The sequence below is a fragment of the Fukomys damarensis genome, unplaced genomic scaffold, assembly GCF_012274545.1.
Source record: "Fukomys damarensis isolate Sample0158 unplaced genomic scaffold, DMR_v1.0_HiC HiC_scaffold_23, whole genome shotgun sequence".
Taxonomy (NCBI): domain Eukaryota; kingdom Metazoa; phylum Chordata; class Mammalia; order Rodentia; family Bathyergidae; genus Fukomys; species Fukomys damarensis.
In genome coordinates this window covers 15,917,975-15,942,810 of record NW_022900935.1, presented here as the reverse complement: position 1 = coordinate 15,942,810, position 24,836 = coordinate 15,917,975, and the positions used below count along the sequence as shown (strand labels likewise).

Sequence of the window (24,836 nt, the reverse complement as noted above, 5' to 3'; positions counted from 1 at the left end):
CTAGGGTGGGAAGAGTCCCAAAAGAGATATCAGGAGACCCAGATAATAAAAAAAGAAGAAACAATGGTTATGGTAAATGACACTTTACATTTGATGTGTATTTTTCGAGTTACAACACATTTTCATGAAGACTGGATCTGATCCTCACACCAATCTAACAATGATGATCATGATCACACAGCTAGCTGGTTTTATTGACAGCATGTGTGCCACGCATGGGGCTGAGTACTTTTTTATGCATTTGTCACTGGATCTACACAATTCCCTGAGAAACGAACTACTATCTAATTTTGAGGATGGTGACACAGGTTCACAAAGGTTGCACGTCAGTTAAATAGTGAACCTGGGCCTCAGAGCCAGGCCATTAGGCACTGGCCATCCTCTTTAAGGATACACAATCACACGGCATCTTTGAGAATGACCCCAAGGGCTTAAGTGACCTCTTCAAGACTGCACAGCTAGGAAGTTGCTAAGCAGGTCTTGAACTCAGGTTACTGGCCCCAACCACACACAGCTCTCTCTCACTACATCATAAGCTAAGCGCAGCCCAGCGTAGGACTACTGGTGAATAATGGATCTCCCTCACTACTGCCCCCAAACCCTAGCAGACTGCCTTGATAACTGTAATGGTGTTTATTGGCCTATGCTGTAGTTATTTGGAGTTCTACACAACTATGGAATCAAAGGAGCATAAAGACAGGTGGTTGCTGTTGATCTGGATTCAGGGTCTCACATGTAGTTTTCTTACCTGGGGGGCCAGGGAGACCATTTTCTCCTGCAATGCCAACACCAGTGTCCCCCTTTTCACCTTTGGTTCCAGGCAATCCTGAGATGATAAAAAGAAAATAAGAAATCCTATCCCTGAGTAGAAAAATGACAAAGATACACACACACAAATGCCACATTCACAACCAACTTCACTCAGTGCTCAGGCCAGCCCCCAAGAGGTTCATATGCCCCATGGGAGCAAGAAGGCAGAGCTACCTCTCATTCCTGGCAAGCCCTGCCGTCCTTCTCTGCCAATCTGACCAGGGAGCCCAGGTGATCCTGGAGCACCTGGCCGGCCCGGAGCACCCTCTTTCCCTGGGGGCCCTGGCCGGCCTGGAGCTGCAACCATCTCCACAGGGAACTGCATCCTGGAAGTATAGTAAGCCATCCTATCTGTAAGAAAGGATAAGGACGGTTCATAAGGTGCCCCAGGGACTCTGACTACAGATGCTACAGTAGTCACCAGCATGGAACAGCTTTTCTTCAGAAGGACATCTGCAAAGGAACAGAGGCTGGTCTCCTAAGAGGTGTCCCATGCCCTGATCTCCACCTGGCTTTCCATGGAGAGCTTTTGCAAGCACAGATCTGATTGTGGCGTCTCTCTAACATCCTTCATTGCTTTGCCACTGGCTTTGGAATGCCATCCAGACTGCACTGCTTGGCACACAAGGTCTCCTTCCCAAGCAGGATGCCCAGCCACTCCAGGACAGGGCCCACATTTCCCCAGGTCCCAGCACAACAACATTGGATGAGCAAATAAGCAGGGAAAAAAAAGCAAAGCTCAAAATAAACCCCAGCAGCGGCCATCTTCTAGCTGCTGCTCGGCCCTCTGCTTAGAGCGCGCTCCATGCAGGCTCATGTGAGATCAATTTTCTTGTCAGCCTCCTTTGCTCAGGAGGGCAGGAGGGAATCATTTTATCTCTGAACAGAGCAGGTGACAAGGAAGGGTTGATGGATAATTGAACATATGCTCGTCACCTCCCCCGGCCTGTAAATGTTGGGTGGGAGGGGGGAGGACACAGAAGTTTTAAGGCAAAGAAGGCTGGGCCTGGGTAGAAGTAGCTGGGAAGGGAATGCAGCACCCACTGCCACCCAGCCGGCTGCCAATTACCATCAAACATTTTAATGATCTCTTGTCTGATGAACCTCTTGATTTCATCATAATTCACCAGGTCTCCCTAAGGAAAGAGAAAAAAAACCTGCCTCAATTACACTTCCAAGCTTGGCGCTTTCCCCTGGGAACAGACTTTATGGAAATAAAGGATGGGCAGGAGGCCAGGGTCCTAGGAGCCTCCCATAAATTCTTGATCCAAAGTCCTACCCACCTCCAAATGGTACAAAGCATTTCATGCTGAAAAACAGATTGTTGGGGAGAGGGTCCTATAATCCGCACCTCCCCAGACAGTTAAGAGCCACCTATATGAGAATCATGCTTTTTTTCTGCAGAACATCATCAATAGCTTCTAAAATGACCCATATTCCACCCCACATGCTCATGGCTGCCAGCCTGCTCTTACCATGGAGCCAGGCACACCAGGCAATCCAGGGCTTCCTGCAGGTCCTGGAGACCCAGGGTGGCCTCTCTCTCCTACAGGACCTGGTGGCCCAACAGGCCCCATGGAGCCACTCTTTCCAGGCCCGCCTGGCATGCCAGATCTCCCCTTCTCTCCTGCCTGGCCCTTCTGTCCTGCAGGTCCTGGATCACCCTACAAGGACAAGAAGTCACAATCCAGCATCACCCAATGCTGTCAAGTTCATGTCATGGTGTCTCTTCCTCTCCATGCTCCACCAGGTCTCCAGCATCTCCTTCTGAACTGTGGCCATTGTGCCATAGGCCACCCAGCCTCGTCAGCAGAGCAGACTTCCTAGGAGACAGGTCTCACAGTGTCACTCCCTTAGAAACCTGGTGGTTCTCATGTGCCATAAGTGTAAAGGCCCAATTCCTTTGCCAAACATGCAAGTCCATTCACTACATGGTCCTGATCATCATTTCCTCACCCTCGTTCCCCTGCTCCCGCCTCTAGCCAACCACTCTCACTGCTTACAATTCTGGTTCTGCCATGCTGTCTGAGTCCTCCCTGCCTGGAAGGTCCACTCCTCATCTCTCTCCACTAAACTTCTCCTCTTTCACTGAAGTGCTCTTGTTTTTGTGTTTTGCAGTATTGGGGACTGAACTCATTGTCTTTGCACTGAGATACATCCTAGCCCAGTTATTTTCGAGACATGGTCTTGCTAGGTTGCCCAGGCTGGGTTCATACTAGCAAACTTCCTGCCTCAGCCTCCCAGAGCTGACATTACAGGGGTGGACCACTATACCCAGCTGCTCCTGTTCTTTATGCAGTCTCCCTCCCTCAACCCCCGGCAGAGTTGGGTGCTCCCGTCCTCAGAGATGCTACACCACTATGTCCCGTCTTCTGTGAAACTTGCCCCACTTTAATGTCAATGTGATCGGACTGCAGGGAGACCACGGTTCAGGGACCTCTGTTTCCCCAAGGCCAGGACAAAGGGCCTGGAACATGAGTAAAGATTGGGAATTCCCTAAGCAAAGCTAAGAACTCTGGAATGGCCCCAGGCGAGAGCTATTCAGAGGTTGCCCCAAACTCTGCTCCCCCTTTACCTGCCTATTGGCTGTCCTGTGTCTCCTTGAGCTAATACCCTGTCTCAGAGCTGGGTGTAGTCCATTCATGGGCATCTCCTCTCCAACCCAGCCAGTTCCCGACTCACCTTTGGACCAGGAATTCCGTGCAGTCCCTGTTTTCCAGGAGGGCCCTAGAAGGAAGTGAAAGTCAGGAATCGGGTCTGGGCAGCATCCCTAAGGCTTCTGGGGAGGTAGGAACTGTGAAAAGACCACCTCCCTCAGCCCTAGGCCCCTGTCTGTGTCCAACTGAGCTGAGTGAGAAAGGCTGACAGCCTGTTTGCAGATAAAGGTGACAGCTGGAAGGGAGAATGACATCCCCCGAGGCATGGCCTTCTCTGATCATGTTCGCTGAGTCCCTCATCACAGATGAAACGAAGTCAGAATAAGAAGCCAGTCTAGAATAGCGGAGGGTCAGGCAAGAGTTGGTGCCCAGGGAATGTATGGAGTTTGTTCTTATTGCAGTCTCTTTTTGGCCAGGTACAAAGTGGGGGGAAAATGTATGGAACAAGTCTCACTGCTATCCTTGTGCATTAGTCTCTAGTTCCTTTCCTCGGAGCAGTAAGACTGACCAGTTCCTATACACAGTCTTGAGACAGGACTCCCATGGAACCAGATTTGTGAGTGCCTAAGTCCCTTGTTTAAAATGGTGTAGTACTGCATATAACCTATGCACATCCTCTTGTATGCTCTAAGTCATTGCTAAATTGTATATGTTACCTTATACAATGTAGGTACTACATAAATAGTTGTGTTACTGTATTATTCAGGGAATGATGACAAGAAAAAAAGTCTGTATATGTTCTGTACAGATATAATTTTTTTCTGATTATTTTCAATTTAACATTGGTTGCGTTCCCAGATATGGGAGCTACGGATATAGATCCTGCTGAGACCGTCTGTGCACACAGGAGTGCTCCCTGAATGAACAGAGAGGGGCCAGGGCAAGGGAAGGACTAAGAATTATCTCCCCAAGGGAAAAGGAGACCAGCACTACAGTACCTCTTTGCCAGTGGCACCATCTGTACCAGGTTCACCCTGGGGACAAAGAGCAAGAAGTGATGAGCTATGATCAGCTTGGCTTCACATACATCACCTGCCATGCTGTCCACGCCCCCCTGTTCCACCTGTAGGAGACCCTGATCCTATAGCCCTCAGCTTTGGACAACGCACACTGAAACTCCCGGAGCCCATACGGACAGCTCCCCAGAGTTCTGCGAGGGAAGGACACTGGGCCTCTTTGCTTGGGATCCTGGCACCTTGCAGAACACTGGCCATGAGTACGTTTTGCTGAAGGAACACAGGGAACTTGAGCCTCTGTCCTTAGTAAGATTTGCTGGGATGTGCCTGAGCCAGCTTCCTTTATAGGACAGGAGAGGCTACCTTCCAACCCAGTCCTCTTCTGGAGGGCTACTGGGAAAGAGGGATCTGTGACTGCATGGCAAGTGGAAGATCCTTCTAGGGGCCTTGGAGGCTCCTAAGGCCCCATCTCTTGATGGCCCACATCCTTGCTCTGAGCAAAGCTCAAATGCCACCTTCCAGGTCAGGGTAAAAACAACCCATCCAGGGTACTTAGCAGGCATCAGAGTGAGTAGGAGTGGTGGCCCTAGGCCTTTGTAACCACTCTGATACCAACTGGAATCATTCACCCCATCCCAAGCCACCAGCACCAGGGCTACTGCTCCTCTCCTCAGAAGAGTCTGATGGAAAGCACCCTGATGGGGCTAGAGAAATCTGGGGCCCCTGCCTGGGCTTACCCAGGAGACTTTTCCTTCCTGAGAGTAGCAATCAGTTCCTCCTGATGTGGAACCTGCCTGGACCTTTTTTTTTTGGTACCGGGGACTGAATTCCGGTCCTTGTGCTTGCAAGGCAGGCCACCGAACCACTGAGCTAAATCCCTGGCCCTTCCTGGACCTTTTTGAAAGAGGTACTTTGGCAGATTGGCTAAGAAGTCAAGTTGTGGAACCAAGCAGGCTAAGGATCTTTCAATTCCTAGCAATGAACAATTCGGCTTTGCTGAGCCTTGGTTTCCTCATCTAAAATGGGGACAATCCAATCTACTACAAGGGGTTGAAGTCCAAAGACAAAATGCACATCAAGCACCAAGTTCACCATTCAACACGTGGTTAGTGGCCAAGACAGCACTGCTCTTAGTGCTAAGCCTGGGCTGAGACCAAGTCCTGGTTTCTGAGGAGCTTAGGAAGTTACAGCAATAAAACACTGCATTTCTGGTTTCTTGACATTTTCAGACTTTGTGTGGTTACTGACAAGTTCTCTTGGGGCAGGGCAGGGGCAGAACAGGGCCTGAGTCTCCTCTGTTTGGTACTTAGCAGAGGGACCTGCATAAGGTTTATAGTGCATTGGCAGAGGCAGTGACCTTGCATGCGATTAGCATGGCACTGGCTTGCAGGGTCTGCCTCTCTGAAACCATAGATCCTCAGATACAGGCTTCATCCTACCATCCTGCCTTATTAATTCCACTCTCTCCTTCCCTGGAGACCAGGGCTGCAGTGCTGTGCCCAGTTGGCAAAGCTAGCTGACCCTTTCACCCAGGCTGTGCTGTAGGCTGCGGGATCTTACCGGGGGGCCAGGGTGTCCAGGTGGGCCAGGCTGGCCTGGAATACCTGCTGGGCCCCTTTCTCCAGAAGTCCCTCGGTCTCCTTTTAGGCCCTAGGGAATAGGAAGGTTGGTGGGGTGGGGGAAAAATTGGATTCTACACAGCCTGACGTAGACACTCCATCATGTGCCAGGGACTGTCCCCCATCTCCCAGGCCTCACTGGAGGAGGGGACACTGCCTGAATTTGCAGTAGGGTCCTGGAATGGCCTCCAACCCTCACTGGTATCCTTTGTCACATCCCGGCAGGAGAATCATCGGAGGCGATGAGGTTGGCATTAGAGAAGGGAGGAGATGGAGACCAGCTATTTTCCATCCCTCTGTCTTCCCCCAGAAGGAGCCCACTGCAGAGCAGGGCAATGCTCCTGGGAGGGCCTAGGAGGGGAAGTGTCACTCACCACTGCAGAGATCCCAGCTGGACCAGGCTGGCCTGGAGGCCCTGGAGGCCCCTACAGAGGAGAGAGTCAGGGGGTGGAAACAGGCTCTAATGATAAGCCCCTGGGGAAAGAGGGCTGGCAGCTGCAGCAGGCTCTAAGTTCCACCAACTGCATTCTCTTCCTGAAACCCTTCCTTTCTGGTCTGACACTTGAGCTTCTGCCAGAAAATCTGTGCCCACAGCAGAGGCCTGGGAAACCTGAGTACACGTGACCCCCTGGGCTAATGTAAACTGAATATGGTGTTCCTGGGGCTGTGTGAGGGGAGAGTGTGGGAGCCCCAGGCAGAGGCCACAAGCAGAGGGAAAAGGCCTGAGACAACCAACTACTGGCCCGATATCTTGTGAGACCCCCTCCTTCCTTACGATGACCAAGCCCACTCCCCCACGTTTCTGCGAGGGAAGGACACTGGGCCTCTTTGCTTGGGATCCTGGCACCTTGCAGAACACTGGCCGTGAGTACGTTTTGCTGAAGGAACACAGGGAACTTGAGCCTCTGTCCTTAGTAAGATTTGCTGAGATGTGCCTGAGCCAGCTTCCTTTATAGGACAGGATAGGCTACCTTCCAACCCAGTGCTCTTCTGGAGGGCTACTGGGAAAGAGGGATCTGTGACTGCATGGCAAGTGGAAGATCCTTCTAGGGGCCTTGGAGGCTCCTAAGGCCCCATCTCTTGATGGCCCACATCCTTGCTCTGAGCAAAGCTCAAATGCCACCTTCCAGGTCAGGGTAAAAACAACCCATCCAGGGTACTTAGCAGGCATCAGAGTGAGTAGGAGTGGTGGCCCTAGGCCTTTGTAACCACTCTGATACCAACTGGAATCATTCACCCCATCCCAAGCCACCAGCACCAGGGCTACTGCTCCTCTCCTCAGAAGAGTCTGATGGAAAGCACCCTGATGGGGCTAGAGAAATCTGGGGCCCCTGCCTGGGCTTACCCAGGAGACTTTTCCTTCCTGAGAGTAGCAATCAGTTCCTCCTGATGTGGAACCTGCCTGGACCTTTTTTTTTTGGTACCGGGGACTGAATTGCGGTCCTTGTGCTTGCAAGGCAGGCCACCGAACCACTGAGCTAAATCCCTGGCCCTTCCTGGACCTTTTTGAAAGAGGTACTTTGGCAAATTGGCTAAGAAGTCAAGTTGTGGAACCAAGCAGGCTAAGGATCTTTCAATTCCTAGCAATGAACAATTCGGCTTTGCTGAGCCTTGGTTTCCTCATCTAAAATGGGGACAATCCAATCTACTACAAGGGGTTGAAGTCCAAAGACAAAATGCACATCAAGCACCAAGTTCACCATTCAACACATGGTTAGTGGCCAAGACAGCAAAGCTCTTAGTGCTAAGCCTGGGCTGAGACCAAGACCTGGTTTCTGAGGAGCTCAGGAAGTTACAGCAATAAAACACTGCATTTCTGGTTTCTTGACATTTTCAGACTTTGTGTGGTTACTGACAGGTTCTCTTGGGGCAGGGCAGGGGCAGAACAGGGCCTGAGTCTCCTCTGTTTGGTACTTAGCAGAGGGACCTGCATAAGGTTTATAGTGCATTGGCAGAGGCAGTGACCTTGCATGCGATTAGCATGGCACTGGCTTGCAGGGTCTGCCTCTCTGAAACCATAGATCCTCAGATACAGGCTTCATCCTACCATCCTGCCTTATTAATTCCACTCTCTCCTTCCCTGGAGACCAGGGCTGCAGTGCTGTGCCCAGTTGGCAAAGCTAGCTGACCCTTTCACCCAGGCTGTGCTGTAGGCTGCGGGATCTTACCGGGGGGCCAGGGTGTCCAGGTGGGCCAGGCTGGCCTGGAATACCTGCTGGGCCCCTTTCTCCAGAAGTCCCTCGGTCTCCTTTTAGGCCCTAGGGAATAGGAAGGTTGGTGGGGTGGGGGAAAAATTGGATTCTACACAGCCTGACGTAGACACTCCATCATGTGCCAGGGACTGTCCCCCATCTCCCAGGCCTCACTGGAGGAGGGGACACTGCCTGAATTTGCAGTAGGGTCCTGGAATGGCCTCCAACCCTCACTGGTATCCTTTGTCACATCCCGGCAGGAGAATCATCGGAGGCGATGAGGTTGGCATTAGAGAAGGGAGGAGATGGAGACCAGCTATTTTCCATCCCTCTGTCTTCCCCCAGAAGGAGCCCACTGCAGAGCAGGGCAATGCTCCTGGGAGGGCCTAGGAGGGGAAGTGTCACTCACCACTGCAGAGATCCCAGCTGGACCAGGCTGGCCTGGAGGCCCTGGAGGCCCCTACAGAGGAGAGAGTCAGGGGGTGGAAACAGGCTCTAATGATAAGCCCCTGGGGAAAGAGGGCTGGCAGCTGCAGCAGGCTCTAAGTTCCACCAACTGCATTCTCTTCCTGAAACCCTTCCTTTCTGGTCTGACACTTGAGCTTCTGCCAGAAAATCTGTGCCCACAGCAGAGGCCTGGGAAACCTGAGTACACGTGACCCCCTGGGCTAATGTAAACTGAATATGGTGTTCCTGGGGCTGTGTGAGGGGAGAGTGTGGGAGCCCCAGGCAGAGGCCACAAGCAGAGGGAAAAGGCCTGAGACAACCAACTACTGGCCCGATATCTTGTGAGACCCCCTCCTTCCTTACGATGACCAAGCCCACTCCCCCACGGTTCTGCAGAGGTAGGAGACTAGGAAGCAGGTCTGTGTAGCAGCAGGGAGGGGCAGGACTCAGCACCAACCAAAAAATCCACTCCAAGAAACTGTAGCTGACACTCAGGTCCTTGCCTCATCGACCCCAGTCCTGGGGTGCAGTGCTTCTCCATCCCCCAGGAATGCTCCCTCCTGCCAATGCTAGGACTGCCCTATCTCTGATGCCACATCCTTTGGTTCTGCAGAGGTAGGAGACTAGGAAGCAGGTCTGTGTAGCAGCAGGGAGGGGCAGGACTCAGCACCAACCATAAAATCCACTCCAAGAAACTGTAGCTGACACTCAGGTCCTTGCCTCATCGACCCCAGTCCTGGGGTGCAGTGCTTCTCCATCCCCCAGGAATGCTCCCTCCTGCCAATGCTAGGACTGCCCTATCTCTGATGGCCCACATCCTTGCCCCAAGGCACAGCTCAAACGCCACCTCAAATGACACTGTTTCTGAACCCAGGGCACTCAGTGCTCTCTCAGAGCACTTTCCTCCATACTCCCAGATAGAAAGCTCCAGAAGCCATGGCCTGTCTTCTGCTCATCTGAGACTCCTGGGTGGAAATGTCCGGCACTGGGATCATCGCACAACAGGGGACCTGGGCTGGACAGGCAGGGATGAGAGGAGGAATCCTGCACCCCCTCATTCTAGCCCCCAAGGAGTCTCCAGAGACCACAATGTCAAGGTGTGCAACTCCTTTCAACCATAATGCGAGGATGGGCTGGGCTAGATCTGGGGTCCCTAGCACAGGGCCTCAGGATCCCTTGAAATGCATAAAAAGGGTGATGGAGATTCAAGAGTTCCTTTTTTTGGTCATGAGCTATTTTTAACATTTCCAAAAGCCTCCCGAAAATTGTACTGCCAGCCCCGATCAGACTACAATAAAATGCCGGTGCATTTGCTTTCTCTGGAGCCCTATCAGCTTGGCGCCGTCACACTGATCAAAGGCACCAATTGGCAGTCGACTGTGTTCCTGATGAGTAAAGTAGATGGGAAATTCGCTATTGCTTAATAAATGTTCTCTCCAAGTCGCCCCATTGAAGTAAACACACCACCTACTTACCCAGTTGCCCGGGCCAAACACGGGCACAGGCGTCATTCTTGACTCCTCTCTCTACCGTGGCACCTGCCCCTGCCCCGGGCTCATTAGCAAGTCCTCCACCTCCAAGCCCGTCCCAGTCATCCCTGTGCCTGCCCTCCCCACCCTCCTGATCAGCCCTTTGAGGGCCTCCAGCATCTATGCTCAGCTTTCTGGTCCCACTCGTGCCCTTGTGTCCCTTTCAAACTATACTCCAGCCACACTGACCTCAGTGTTCTTCAAATTCCTCCATGCCTTGGTCCCTGGCTCCACATGTCAGGTACCCCCTGCCCACGACTCTTGTCTCAGACTACTCAATAGTCATCTCCTCCTTTTATGCAGGCCTCAGGGTGAATGTCACTTGCCCAGCCAAGGTTCCTCTAAAATTACCTCCTGTTGTCCCCCCACCCCATAACATCACATCGCTGCCTGTTGTTTCTTTTTTTTTTGGTCCTGGGGATCGAACTCGAGTCCTTGCGCTTGCGAGTCAGGCTCCAGAACCACTGAGCCAAATCCCCAGCCCAGCTGCCCGATGTTTCTGAGTAAGTTTGTTTGCTGTGCCTGTGTCAGAGCTCCGTGAGATCAGGGGACCTCGTCTCTCGTGCTCACTGCTGTCACCCCAATGCTTGGAACAATGCCTGGTATGGAGCAGGTGCTTAATAATTATTTGTTGATTAACTGAATGCCCTTTGTCTGACACGTGAACTTGCATGTGCCCAGAAAAGAAGAGAGTGGTAGAAAGCTTGGGAAACACTGAACTGGGTAAGTCCAAAGCACTTCACCACTGAGTTTCAGCCCCGTTATTTTATTTGAGGCTGGGTCTCACTACTAAGTTGCCTGGGCTGGTTTCACGTATCTCTGCATGGTCAGAGCAGCTCCTGGGGCTGGTGCTCCCAGGCTATCTCTGGCTTGCCCACCCCACCCCACAGCAAGAGAATCCCAACTCTCTGAGACACAGAGATGAAAACAGTTTACTCACAATATGGCCAGGGGGGCCCTGTCGTCCCTGGGGTCCCATGGCACCAGGTTCACCCTATAGGAACCAGCAAAAGGAAGAGGTGATGCACAGATCGACACGCACGCATGTGGCTGCTAAGTGGGCAAAGACCGGGGAGAGAAAGCAGTTGTTTCCCAGTGAGGGAAAGGAAGCAGCTGCTTCAGACTCAGCAGAGCCCACATCTCATAACGGCAGCCTGCACGGATCTCCGGGTCTTACCTCTGCGCCTGGCCGGCCACTGCTGCCGGGGGGACCTGGTTTGCCACAGTCACCCTAGAAGAAAGAGGGGAAGCCCGAGCTTGGTAAAACCACCCTGAGTCAACCCCGTATCAGAGGGTCCTTGCCACCTGCTCTGGCTTTGGCAGAGCCCTGGTGCCCTCGTGTTGGTAAATGGCAAAGCCCTGACCTAGGCTGCCAGGCCCCGGAGGCCTTAGGAGGCTCAGATGCTGGGATAGCTCAGCCAAAGCTCAGGTGGCACCTCCACCCCAGCTGGGCTTCCATGTCTGCCCGGGTCAGGCCTGAGGATAGCAGAGAAAATGCGCTTGGCAGAAGACACCCTCACCTTGGGTCCTGGGAGGCCAGGATGTCCTGTTTTCCCCTTGAAACCCTGGGAGAAAGAGCAGGAAGCTATCAGATCCCTCATCTTAGCCAGAGGGCCCCACCCCCTCCTTCCTCAGGTTAAACAAATGGATCCAATCCAAAGTCATAGCATGGTGCAGGAGGCTCTGGAGGGTTTGAGCCGTCCATCCACCCAGGCACAGATGGCAGCTGCTCAGCCTGGAGGCCTTGAAGCCCCCAACTCCTTCCCGTGGTTCAGCTTACCCCTGCAGCTCAACTTACTGGGGGTCCCATGAGTCCAGGGGGGCCAGGAGGACCAGGGTCTCCCTAAGGAAAGAGGTGGGGCATTAGAACAGCAGTTTTGTCCAGCCCGGATCCAATTCACTAATTACAGCCTTCCCTCCCGGAGGCCAGCCGCTCCCAACATCCAGGATGGCAGGGATGTCACAGGGCAGAGGGAGGAACCTGACCCAGCCTGGCCTCTGACTAGCAGCAGACCCTGAGTGAATAACCACCTGATCTAGGCCTTAGTTTTCCTTCTTTTGTGTACAGAAGGAGGTTGATCTTAATATTCAGTCATCCTTTCAGTTTCCCCAGCAAAACTTGACCCAAGGGACCAGGGCTTTGCTCAAGACTTTCCATGTCTGTAGCTTGATTCCTTCTTTTATTCTTTTTTTTTTTCTTTTTAAGTAGTGAGAATTTAACGCAGGGCCTCTTATATGCTAGAGCTACAGCCCTCTTATGCTATTTGTTATTTTTTTGTTTTTGGTACCAGGGATTGAACTCGGGTCCCTGCGCCTAGCAAGGCAGGCGGTGGAACCACTGGGCTAAATCCCTGGCCCCCTTTTATGCTATTTGAGGCTGAGTATCACTAAGTTGCTCCAGCTGGTTTCAAAGTCATGAGCCTCCTGCTTCAGCCTCCTGAACGGCTGGGATTACAGGTGTGTGTCACCACATCCGGCGGCCTCTGTAACAGTCTGGTTTCTCTAGTTGCTGGAGTTTCTTGATATAAATGCATCCCTGTTACTGTCCTGCCTTGGGTGAGGCCCAGCTAACCTGGTTAAGGCCACTAGGACTAAGAAGCCAAGAGACTCTGGTGCCAGCAGGGAGTTGGGGAGCACGGACCTGAGGGGTCCTGTAATTCCCTTTACCGGGGCCCTCTTGACTCTGTTCTTTGGACAAGCGGGGAGAGAAAGGAGGTTGCCTTCCTGGCTGCCATCTCACCCTCACTCCAGGCTTGCCATCCTTCCCGTCCAGGCCATCCAAACCTGCGGGTCCCTGCAGCAGGAAAAAGGCGTCTCTCATGCCATGCCAAGTCCCAGGAGGAGCCCCCACGCAGCCCTCTCCACTCACCCCACTCCCATCTCCCTCCCCCCGCACGCCCATGTGCACACGCACACAGCCAGCCTGGTCTGCCACACTCAGAGGGCGCAACTCACCTGAATCCCAGGAGGTCCCGGTGGCCCGGTGGACCCAGGCAAGCCTGTTGGGCCTCGAATTCCTTCACTGCCCTGGAGATCAGCACCCCCAATAAAGTCAGTACACCATTGCCCTGGTTCTGGGGACAGCCCTGGGCAGAGTTCTGGGGTCCCATGGGGTCCCGGTTCTGTTCGGGCCTGACTAATATAGTGCAAACACAGTCCGAGAGCATGGCTTCATCTGCAAAGCAACCCCTTTCCTCACCGCTCTGTGGAAAGGGACAGGGCCATTGAGACCAGCATTTCTCAGGGTTGACCCAGGGACTGGCCTGGCAGGTGCTCAGTAGCACGTGGCTCCTAATGGACAATGAGTGTGGGCTTTAAGGCCCCTTTCTTTCAGGAGCTCCCAGTCTGACAAGAGCTACAGGCCCACCACGTCGTGCAGTGCAGCAGTCTACGAGCTCCTTGTGAAGAAGGGACCATGGGACTCGGAGGAGAGAGGAGCTCCTAAGAGCCAGGCCTCGGGGAAAGACCCTGATGGATGTCTGGGATTGGGCAGGCAGAGGAGAAGGGGTATGTCAGGGGAGTCTAGGAGAAGGATGAAGCTTCGGAAGAGGCCATACGCCTACACGGCCAGAGTTCCTAGGCAGGAGGCTGGAGGAGACAGAGCTTGACCGAAAAGGGTCCTGAGTGCTGTGAAAAACTTTATCAAGTAGACCAGTGGCTTCAGACTGTCCTCCTCAGAGCCCTGAGTGCTCCTAAGGGAGCCCTGAAGCTGGAGAAATGAAATGAAGATCCGGAAGGTGGAATTCCAGGACCTTCACATTTATCTTAGCCAGAGTGGCTCCACTTGTATCTGCTTCATAGATTGAGGTTTTACATAATCTTTTCTGTATGAAAAGCTCAGGGCTACAAAATAAAGTGAAAACACCAGGGAGCCATTGAAAGTTCAAAGCAGGGGAGTGGTGAGAACAGGTGTGTGAACTGGAATGTTTACGGGAGAAGGAGGTGGTGGCAAGAGGCTTAGAGGAGGGCTGCTGAATTCTCCTCAGCTGTGGGGAGGGGGCGGCTGCCCTGGATGGGTAGCTGTGGGTATGGCAGAGAGGCCAGGACCCAATTAAGAAGAAGAAGAAGAAAAAAAAAGAAAAGGAGAGGGGAGAAGAGCTGGGGAGCTGCAATGCCATCAGCTACCAGGAGGGGTCAGCACACTCCCAGCCAAGTCAGCTCTACTGAGTCCCGCAGGAGAACCGCTCACTGAGTTTGGGATTCTCTGCAGTGAGGGATCTGCCTGGGCAGAGGAGCTGCTGCTTGGGTTCGTCACAGGGAAGTGAGGCAAAGGAAACTGCCTGGCACCTCCAGCTGTGGCTGACAGGCACTGGCTCCGGAGGCGGTGAGGGTCAGGGAAGGACGTCTCAGTTGGGCTGCTAACATGGTATATGCCCTAGATCCCCGACCCCTTCCCACCTTTTGGGTCCCTGGATGGGTCTTTCCTCACCTGTACAGTGAGAGGTTAATGTGTGGTTTTGGAGGAAAAGCTGTGCGCAGGGCTCCACCCCACCCCTGAGAGTCCATCCTGGGGCCACTTATACCACCGCCTAGGACATCACTTGGGGGAGACTGGAGGCTGGGCTAAGTGGGGCACGCAGCCCCCAACCTTGGAAGAGCTCCCTTTCCAAAGTTCATCAGCCAAACTCAGGGCAGCAGATGCAGGTCTCTTCAGGCTCCTGTCCTTCCCCTCCCTTGCCACCAGGTCATAGGCCACCCCTGCCCTCTCTGGGCCCTGGGGACAACTCGAACATGGCTGCCCGAGAGGGAGACTTGCTTCCTTTCTGGGGTGGTGTCCTCTTTTGGGGTTCCTGGTCTCAGCGTGCTTCCCTCCATCCCTGTGCGCCTTGTGGCATACCCCCCCAAGCTAGCCAAGGCCTCTACCACCCATCTGCCCTCTCCACCCTCCACCTCCCCCAGTAAATGGGAGCCTGGGCTGCTCAGAGGCCAACAGGGACCCCACACTGAGGGCCATCCAAGGAACCATGGCCTGCCATGTCCCCTGGTTCCACCCTGCAGTCTCTGGCCAGCCGTGGTACAGTCCCAATTTCCCAAAGGACAGGGGGATGGGAGCTGCATGGCTCAGATCCGTGACTCTGGCCAGCGTGGGGTCCTGCTCACCTTCTCTGCCTGCGGGCCAGGTGGGCCAGGTGCTCCAGTTTTGCCTGGGAATCCAGGAGGACCCTGTGTCAACAAAGGAGCAGGCAGGAATGAAAGCAGGTGGGGTAGGAGGTACCCTGTACTCTGTTCCTCCTGTGCCTGTGTGTTTCACTGTTGACACAGATTTTGACTTCCTAGAAACACCACCAGGGCGCATTACGTCTGCCTGGCCAGCAGGGCCCACCTGGGAGGCCAACTCTCCAGGTCCGACTCCAGAAATCAGGCCTGGCCACCCAGGCTGCTCCTCCCCACCTCTTCCTGCCCCCCCCCCATGAGACAACATTAGACACAATTGGCCTTGGGTCATTCACTCACCGGCGGGCCTGGAAAACCTGGCTGGCCTTGGAAGCCCTAGGGGAAGAAGCGAGGGACAGTATGCTGTGCCACCTCTCTGCCTGGCCACTCAGGTGGAAAGAGTGACAAGGCGAAGCGGTCTCAAGTCTGCAGCCCACAGGCCTGCAGGGCAGGAAGCTTCAGTTCCAGGATGGGAGGGAGAGGCGGATAGAGCTGTGACCATCAGAGAGGAATATCCGCCCCTTCCCTTCCTTTGCCCAGCCAGGGCCCAGCCATCACTCACCTGGTCACCCTTCTCGCCGGATTTCCCTTGGGGTCCTCGCTCTCCTTGGGGACCCTGTCATCATGACCGAAGAATACAACTAACTTAATCTTGCCACCTTTGGGCCTCAGGGAAGAACCGAGGAACCTCAGGTCCACCTCTCCCAGTCCCTTCTCACTCACCACTGGACCTGGGGAGCCTGGGAGGCCTTCAGATCCTGGTGGGCCCTGAGAACAAAAAGGAGCAGAATCAGTCACTCTGGCGGAGCTCAGAGGTGGGGTGGGATGGTTAGGACACTCAGCCGGAGGCCAGCTGAGCTGGCAGAACTCTTCTTGGTCCCTCCAGGCTTCCCCTCTCTCACCTGAGCTCTGGAACCAGCTTGTTAACTAGTCCCGCCACCTCCCGGTTTACCAATCCAGCTGACAAATGACCTTTTCTTCCTGGAGCACAGTTTTGATTATGTCACTCTCTTGCTCAAAAGCCTTACCGGCTTCCCCTCTGCAGACTGAATGAGGTGCACACTTTCTGTCAATGCTGGCTGAACTCTGGCACCAACTACCCTTTCTTGCTTAATTTTCCCCACTTTGGATGTACTTCATTCAATGGGACCGCTGTACCCTGAACAAGCCGTGTAAGTCCCCATCCCCTGGCCTTGGAACAGCGATCCACCCACTGCCAAGAAAGCCCATATTCCCCACCCTTCCAGGCCTCCCGAAATCTGGCGGAATCATTAGCCTCATGCTGGGCCCGCCGCCCCACCTGTGGCCTCTCCCCGGGGGAATTCCTCAGTACCGACTGAGTGCTCTGTCCTCCATCCACTCAGATCTCAGCCCAAAGGCCACCTCCTCTGCCCACCCGGGCCCGTCCTCCACCTCCACACTGCTGCAGCCCTGTGCCTTGTCTGGCACGCGCCCCTTGCCGTTATCTCTCATCGTTTCTGTGTGACTGTTTGCGCGTCGCAGTTGCCTGCTCTACTCTTGGCAAGATCCTCCCAAGGGAGCTTGACACCCAGCAGGCCACGAGAAACCTTTGTTATTTGATAAAAGTGTGACAGAGTTTGTCGAATCCCATTGAGGCCTTGCGGAAGTACGTGAGAAGGAAAAGTAAGACTCTGGTCCCATTGAGGCCCATCCTACATCTGAGGTCGGTCACCAGCCAGACTTGGGCTCTGGCCAGGCTCCACTCACTGGCTGTGCCTCTGGTCCTCATGGGACAGCAGCCCCCAGCTCCAGTACTCAGCTTGGGGTCTCTGGGAAGAGTAGCTGTGCTGGGGGTAGCGGCCCAGGCCCCGGTGCTCTCGAGGCTGGCCCTGGCCAGCCTGACTTGGCAGCAGAAGGGAGAGCTCTGCCAGCTGACGAGGCCCTTCCCCAGCAGCCTGTCTGCGTGCGACCTGCTGGGATTCTCCTCACAGCCTCCGCCTCCGCAGCCACCAGCCTGCGCTGAGACGCTGGGATGCTGGGACGCAGCTGGAGCAACTCAGGGGCAGGGGCAGCAGGGGTCACGGCTCCTCCTCACAGGCTGCTAGGAAAATCTCCAGCTCACTGTGGTGGCTGTCGGAGGCAGCTCCTTTGAAGCTTTTCCTCCCGCCCCCGTCCCCGAGAGCTGTGACTCCACTCACCGGCTCCCCCTTTTCTCCCGCCGGCCCGGCATAGCCTCGCTCCCCCTTGATGCCCTGACAATCACAGAGAGAGAGAGAGAGAGAGAGAGAGAGAGAGAGAGCAAAATTAGCCCCGTGGCCTGCCTAGCTGGTGCTAATGCGAGGGGTGGAGACTGTGGCTGGCACCCAGAGGTCCAGGGCACCAGGGAAGACAGGGGAGGAGAGGCAGTGCCCTGGTGGCCTGCCATTGCCACAGGGACTCTCAGTGGAGAGTGGGGACCCATGCTACCCCACTGACTCCAAAGGGAGACTGGCGTCTCCACTCTCCTAACCCCTCTGAGGAGGCAGCCCCTGACACATGTGGGGTTCATGGTGTGCCCCAGGAGTCTGGTCCCAAGGTAGTAGCAGGGCCAAACTCTGCCAGAGGGGCCCACAGTGGGGTGGGAGTTGCCTGGAAAGAGGAGCCTCCTGAGGGATGCCCAGCCCAGTCTTGTCCTGACCACCACCCCAAGCCTCCAGGACCCCCAGAGCCAGAGGCCCCTTACTCACGGGGAGTCCTGGAGGGCCCATGGCACCTGGGTAACCAGGCTGTCCTGGAGGACCCTGTGAAGAAAGGCAGACAGGATGGGTCAGACCCTGACTATTCATATCCCCTGCTTCCTGGGCAAAAGGGTGGCCGAAGCCAGAACATCTGTAGCTGCTGACTAGCAGGTACCCACCCAGGACAGTTAGCACGTTGGGCCATTTCCCCAAGCCCCAGGTTCCACAGTGTGAGCACCGGCAAGACACACACTGTCCAAAACCCTGGGAGCTGAGCCATAGGCTCAGAAGGCCGAGTAGGCTGGAGATGGGGGGGTTACACAGGCTACTGCAGGCTGAGGGGCAGACAGAGGACAGGGGCTATGTCCTCAGAGGACTCGGGGCACACGCAGATCAGGTTTCTTTGAGGCTGAAAGGTATGAAGACTCCCACACCGAGGGTCTCAGGGTTGAGGGCCCAAGAGTTTCAAAACAAAACACCTGCTCTCCATCTTCTACTCATGCCATCCCTGAGAGCCCAGCCTGTCTCCTCAGGACTCCCCGTCCTTCTCCAGCCCCTACTGCTTCTCCTTACCGGTTCCCCTTTGTCCCCCGTCAGGCCCTGGAGGCCTCGATCGCCTTGAAGACCCTTGGAGAGAAAAACCATGAGGAACCGCAGAGGAGGGCAAGCTGCACACAGCCCCTGACTCTCCCATTCTAGGCAAAGGCTGAGGCCACCAGTGGCCCTAGCAAGCTGACTATATGGGGTGCACTGTAGAAGGTGACTGTAAGGTGGAGCCCCCGATGGGAGGCTTCCATGAGCACAACCCCCAAGACAGGTAGCTGCAGAGGAATGCTCAACTGGGTGGCTCTTAAAGGATGCCTCTCAAGTGCCCATCACTAGAGGGTACCTCGTGGAAGTCGGGTGCACCACTTTGAGGGTACAAATCAGGCGTGTGCTCCTTCAGAGGGGTAACTGTTATGAGGGGCACCCCCTGCTCCCCACCAAAGAATCGCCAGCTACCCAACACTTACCTGTCCAATCCCACCCAAGCCCCAAATCACCTCCTTTTGGGGACAAAGGGGAGAGACACAGGAGGACTCCTCCAGAGCGATCCCTGTCGCTCATGACACGGAAGGGATGTCACTTGCAATCCAAGCTGGAGCCCCACACCTCGTTCCACACCCCGGCCTTTGTGGGTCTGTCACACCATCAACAATACCTCTTCTGCCCCCTTTTCCCTTTGCCCTCAAGAAATGACGCCCAAATTTTTCGTGACACGAGACACACGGCTAGACGGACAGAAGGCCCCTTCACCCAAGCAAGCAAAACAGACAAGGCCTGGCCAGAGATGAGGACGTGGGGACAGATGGAACTGTGACAAGGAGGGGCCAGGCTCTGGAGCCTGCATGGCCAGGCCTGGGCGGAGAGGAGCCAGGCCCAGAGAACGCGAGTGGGACACACAGGTTAGCTTCCGTGACCCAGGCAGGAGCAACAGTGAGGACGGGGGTGACTTAAACACACCTGTGATGACGAAGCACAGCAAGTAACGACACCTGGCAGAAGGAGCAGGCCAAGGCGCGGCACAGAGGGGCGAGGCCCCAGACCCTCAGAACCCTGACTGGCTGCTACCACGTGGCCAGCTTGGAGCCAGCTGGGACTGGAGCCAAGGAGGAGAGAGGAAGGGCAGGGACCTGAGGGTTTCCTCGGGACGAGGGGAAGGGGCAGGCAGGGCCGCCTTCAAACCCTGCAGTGCCTCGGGACGGCAGCAAATCCAGGGCAGCCTGCGACGTGAAGCCCTAACGCTCTGGCCTCTCTGCCGGGCTCGGAGCCAGGTGCCTGGCAGGGCCCCAAGAACTCCTTTCAGCGAATCTTCAGTCCACACAGCAGGTGGGGAGAAGCAGGAGGCAGAAGTGAGAAGGGAGGAATAAAGGGGCTCCGAGAGGCACCAGCTTAAAATAAGAAGGTAAAATAGTCCAGGACTGGGAGGACTGACGGGGAAGGACGTGGATGGGGAGACGAAAGGAGCAGGGAAATTGAAAGGTGGAAGTGAGGCCACGGGAGAAGGACAGTGGGCAGAGAACGAGAGGACACGGGAAGAGTCGGGAACTGGGAGGCTGTCCAGGCTGCGGGGACCTCGGGGAGCCTGTGTCGTTAGCTACCGTGCCTGCAGGGGACAACGAATGCGGAGGAAGTGGGTGAGGGCAGGACAGGTGGGGGACAAGCAAAAGCCACAGAGACCTTGCTGGCGGGGGAGGGGAGTCAGCGGTGCTAGGTTCTTACAGGCAATCCGGGGGAGCCAACAGCACCAGGAAAACCTGGGGGGCCCTGGTGGGAAAAACAGGCAGGTCACATCTCACGAGCACAGTCACCCTCGGGTGGCCTGGGGGGCACAGTCTAGGACTGGGAGCCGTGGGGTGGGGAGGTCTTGGGGATATTGTCAAGACAGCTGAAAAAGAGGCTTGTGACCTCCGTGGCCCAGAACAAAACTGCTCCTCCCCGTGGCACCTGGGAGAATGGTTCATCCATCAGCAGAGATGCAAATAGCCTCCGAGGAAGAAAAAAACATCCCCGTCCTCCAGAGTCTACTGAACACCTTTGCCGGAGCGGGGGGCCCATTCCTCTCAGTGCTGTCCATGCTCCTGGCAACCAGGGCTCCACACGACCTCCGCGTGGCGGCTTCCAGGCCCAAGAGGGCTCCCCCGACACTCTTCTCCGAAGCACACATGGCCTGTTCATCCCATCTTTCTGGTCCCTTTCTTTCCTTGCCTTATCAACCCCACAGAGAACGCCAGGGTAGATGCCCCTGCTCTGGTCCCTGTGGTCTTGTCCCAGAGATTGTCCCACAGAGTGGGGACGGGGAGACAGGGGACGGACGGATGGCAGCTCTGTTGCAGCCCCTGGCCCCTTGTGGGGCACAGAGAGATCTGGCCAGGGGCCCACACACCTCCCTGGCTGCCTAGGCAACCTGGGCCCAGAGGAAAACAAAGATGTGCCGAGGGCCTGTGCTAAGCAGGGACACAGGCACACAGGCAGAGCAGGGCAGTTCCAGGGGACTTGGGGGCAGGAGACTACAGTCCCCAAAGGTGCTCTCACGGGGAAAGGGGAGGCAGTGCATGTCCTCCTGCCCTGCCCAAATGGAGTCTGAGCATTAGAACCCCTCTGAAAGCTTCTCAAGCAAGCCAGGGCACCACTGATACTTACAATAGGGCCTGGAGGACCCGGGGAGCCCCTCATGCCAGGTGGACCCTGCAAAGGAAGCCAAGGGAAATGGGTGAAGAAGCTGGGGCCCCACAGAGCCCTGGTAACAGTAGGGCCAAATGCAACCAAAGGCGGCTGGGGTCAAAGCAGGACCATTTAGTAGATGCTAAAATGGCCTTGCATTTGGTTCATTCAGTCATCCAACAAACATTTATTGAGCAGTTATTATGTACTGGGCACTGGTCCAGAGGCTGGAAACACAGCTATAAACAAAGCTATATAAATCCCTGCCTTATAGTAGCACTTACATCCGAGAGGCAAGGTGGACAGTAGCAAATAGAACAAGGCTGGCACTTAGTTGGTACCTAGGCGATACCTGTGGAATGTTCCTGAATGGAGTAAATGCACAGCACGTTTAGTTATGAGCATGATGCAGGCTAGGGACCCAGGGGTTCTGGGATTGATGAGAGGGTTCTATTTTTGGAGCCAGGGGTCTCAGCCTCCCAGAGTGCTGGGATTACAGGCATGCGCCACCACACCCAGCAGAGGGTTCCATTTCAGAGAGGACGTCCGGGAAGGTCTCACCAAGAAGGTGACATGTGACCCTACCCCAGAAGGCGTGCAGGAGTGGGCCCTGCGAAGAGGGCAGCAGGCACAGGAGGCAGCGAGGAAGGAGTGTGCCAGGGAACCAGGGAGGCCAGGCAGTGCAGGGCTCTGAGCCCCGTGAGGCCTTGGGGGCTCCTGGAAGATCTCTAGGCCTTGGGGGAGCTCCAGGCGCCTCCGCCCTGCCCGGATGAGGGCCTGATCTCCGGTCCTACCTCTTCTCCTCTCTGGCCTGGCAGTCCTGGAGAACCAGGCAGGCCGGGGCTTCCAGCACAATCAGAATCTTTCTCCATGTTGTCTCCCTGGAGTGGGGACAGAGATGTGAGCGAGCAGACAGGGCCTCTTTCCAAGAACAGGCAGAAGGGTGGCAGCTAAGGAGAGGGCTCGCTCACCCTGGCCTCCTCGGCTCTCGGGCGCTCCCGCTGGGAGAAGCACTGCACAGGACAAGAGAGGCCGTGTCAGGAGAGGCAGCCAGGGAGCCCCCACCACCGCCCCGGGGTGCCCAGCCCAGCCCTACCCGGGCGCAGTTGTCGAGGCCTGGCACTCCAGGGATGGCCTGGTCTCCCTTCTCTCCCTTTTCCAGGGGGGACAGTGCGATGGTTCTCTGGCCCTGGACACAGTCCCCGCAGATGCTCTGGGGAGGGAATGGGGAGAGCATCTGAACCCAGGTCAGGATGGGCCCATCGAGGGAACGCAACTCAGCAGGAGGTCAGGGCACCTCTCGGCCGCAGTGCTCCGCCCACCCTCGCCCCCTCCCAGCCACATCCTCAGGGAACCCAATCCCAACATTTGGCTTTTGAGTTCCCTCCAGGAAGAAGCTCTGGTAGGGCCAAGCCAGAGCACTTTCCAGACAGGCGTGTGGGAGGAGGCGGAGGGGCCCGCAGAGGGACCATCTGTCCCGGCTGTTTCTGCAACCTGCACCCACTGTGAGGACAAAGCCACCAGGAGAGAGGCAGCAAAGGCTGGTGCGGAAGCCAACTCTGCGGCCCAAGGGAGCCAGGGACACAGCTGCCGGGGAGCCGGGTTGGGCCTGCCCTCCATTGCCCGAGCAGCATGACTGTCACAGGCTCCCCAGGTCACCGAGCCTGACCAGTTTCCACCTCCTTTGGCTCACAAACTCTGAGAATGTGATGGAAGATATCAGTCCTCTCTTCCCAACGCAAACCCACCGAGAAAACCAGCCCACGAGCTTTGAGGAGGACTCTGGACCCGGGAGTCTAACTGTGGCAGGACACGGTGTCAAGAGGCCCCAAGTAGGAGCCCTGGGGCTCCCCTTCACTATTCACCGTGACACCCAAAGATAATGGTCATCATTTATGCAGCACCCATGAGTTCAGCCATCATAATAGGACTCTGGGTATTATCACACTCAGTCCCGCTTATCTCACAAGCGCTGTGGAGAGGAGAAAGCTGACACTCAAAAGAGGTGATCTGTGTAGGTCGGTGGGAGCTGAGTTGGCTCTGTCCATCCACAGCCAGGCCAGTGCTTCGGCTGGGCTGTGGATGCGGCTCCTGGCTGGCACCCCTGGGGCTGCCATCTGTCTAAGGGTACACTCATCCCCCGTGGGGGGGCCCCTTTATGGAGCACTTGATCATGAAGCCATCAACGAAATGTTACAAGAAGCAGTGTCACATCTCGGGTTTGGGGTTGCATAATCACTGCTCAGGGTCTGGACTCGGGGGAACCCAGGCTTGACAGAGCCTAGAGGAGAAGAGCCAGGGGTCTTCATGCCACAGCCCCATTGGGACCCAGCACGTAGCTGCTGCCAGGAGGCTGACCTGACCTTCTGGAGGTATCGCAGTTCAGAGAAGGGGCAGGGCAGGCAGCCTCCACATTCTGCCCCGGCCAAGGCCCCGTGGGCTGGTGCGATGTTCAGGAGAGGGGGACCTTTGCAGGATTCCTTTAAGCACTCGTTCAACACATGCTGCCTGGGGATCTGCTACAAGGCAGCACCAGCCAGGCCCTCTTAGACAGATGCTTGGAAGGCACATTCCCTACCAACAGGGGACCAGCAAGCTCAATCTGTTACTCTTCATGAGGGGGCTCACAGCTGAGCACTTGCTAGGAAGATGCCCTTAGGAGAAAACCCCCGCCAGCTGCCACCACCTCCCCAAGCCCTCTTACCTTCAGGAGCTGCCGCTCAATGGGTAGGGAGCCCTGTAAGAGACAGACGTGTGGCCTCTGGCAGGTGAAGAGAGAGGGAGGGAGGCTTGTGGGATTGGGAACAGCCTCAGAGAGCATCACGCCATCTGGGCTTCTTCCAGCATCAGACGGGGAGAAAAGGGAGACCCCACACACAGCTAAAGGGGATCGGTGGCCAGCTGAGCCCTGGAAAGGGCAGGAGAGGCGGACAGTGAGTGTTGGCTGGTACCTACCACTTCTGCAGCGAGCCCAGGCTGTCCTGGAACACCGTCAATTCCAGGCAATCCCTGCAGCCGAGAAGAGACACATGAACAGACTCCTCGCTCTTGCCCACCAGCCTCCCTGCTCCTCCTTCATCATCCTACTGCCTCTTCCCTTCTTTCTGCAGCACCAAGAGCCCTGGCCAGCACCAGATGGCCATCTATCCCACAGCTCAAAAGTTTCCAGTTTGGAGGGGAAACCAAGAAGGCCCAGAGGGGTGACCCCTAAAACCAAGCCCACGGGGAGTGTTTCACCAGTGTGGCAAGAGAAGAGCAGAACTGGGCAGAGGGCCTACCACATAGTAACTGCTGTTCCTTCCTATCCTACCTGGTTTTTCTTTCTATTCTCATTTTCATCATCACAATTATCTTGGTGAACTAGACATCTTTTTGTATGCGGGCTGGGGATTAAACTCGCGACCTCACGCATGGTAGGCAAGTACTCTGAGCTACGATCCTGGCCCTTTCAAAATTTTATTTTGAGATAGGGTTTACTAAGTTGCCCAGGCTGACTTCAAACTCGCAGTCTTTCTGCCTCAGCCTCCGCAGTGTCTGGGATTACAGGTGTGTAGCACCGTGTCCAACTATGAACCAAACATTTTATCTCC

At 55.4% G+C, this 24,836-nt stretch overlaps 1 protein-coding gene across 7 annotated transcripts in view; it reads right to left on the bottom strand.

Annotated features, from left to right (window-relative positions):
* Positions 1 to 24,836, bottom strand: part of Col16a1 (collagen type XVI alpha 1 chain) — a 50,975-nt gene that overhangs the window by 347 nt on the left and 25,792 nt on the right. For 5 of the 7 annotated variants that reach the window (XM_010621595.2, XM_010621596.2, XM_010621597.2 and 2 more), the window contains 22 exons: positions 24,202 to 24,255; positions 23,951 to 23,983; positions 22,343 to 22,459; positions 22,218 to 22,259; positions 22,041 to 22,127; positions 21,226 to 21,270; positions 20,305 to 20,349; positions 18,616 to 18,669; positions 18,052 to 18,105; positions 17,524 to 17,577; positions 16,088 to 16,132; positions 15,927 to 15,980; positions 15,665 to 15,700; positions 15,311 to 15,373; positions 13,166 to 13,237; positions 12,951 to 13,004; positions 12,009 to 12,053; positions 11,731 to 11,775; positions 11,388 to 11,441; positions 11,151 to 11,204; positions 8,644 to 8,694; positions 8,148 to 8,300 (listed from right to left, as the gene is read on the bottom strand). In XM_010621595.2, coding sequence (XP_010619897.1) covers positions 8,163 to 8,300; positions 8,644 to 8,694; positions 11,151 to 11,204; positions 11,388 to 11,441; positions 11,731 to 11,775; positions 12,009 to 12,053; positions 12,951 to 13,004; positions 13,166 to 13,237; positions 15,311 to 15,373; positions 15,665 to 15,700; positions 15,927 to 15,980; positions 16,088 to 16,132; positions 17,524 to 17,577; positions 18,052 to 18,105; positions 18,616 to 18,669; positions 20,305 to 20,349; positions 21,226 to 21,270; positions 22,041 to 22,127; positions 22,218 to 22,259; positions 22,343 to 22,459; positions 23,951 to 23,983; positions 24,202 to 24,255 — 1,296 coding nt within the window. In that variant the 3' untranslated portion in view covers positions 8,148 to 8,162. Of the gene's footprint in view, positions 1 to 748; positions 827 to 984; positions 1,162 to 1,879; positions 1,947 to 2,285; positions 2,475 to 3,492; positions 3,538 to 4,405; positions 4,442 to 8,147; positions 8,301 to 8,643; positions 8,695 to 11,150; positions 11,205 to 11,387; positions 11,442 to 11,730; positions 11,776 to 12,008; positions 12,054 to 12,950; positions 13,005 to 13,165; positions 13,238 to 15,310; positions 15,374 to 15,664; positions 15,701 to 15,926; positions 15,981 to 16,087; positions 16,133 to 17,523; positions 17,578 to 18,051; positions 18,106 to 18,615; positions 18,670 to 20,304; positions 20,350 to 21,225; positions 21,271 to 22,040; positions 22,128 to 22,217; positions 22,260 to 22,342; positions 22,460 to 23,950; positions 23,984 to 24,201; positions 24,256 to 24,836 lie in introns of those variants that run through there. The other 2 variants (XM_010621601.2, XM_010621599.2) reach the window with 2 other exon arrangements.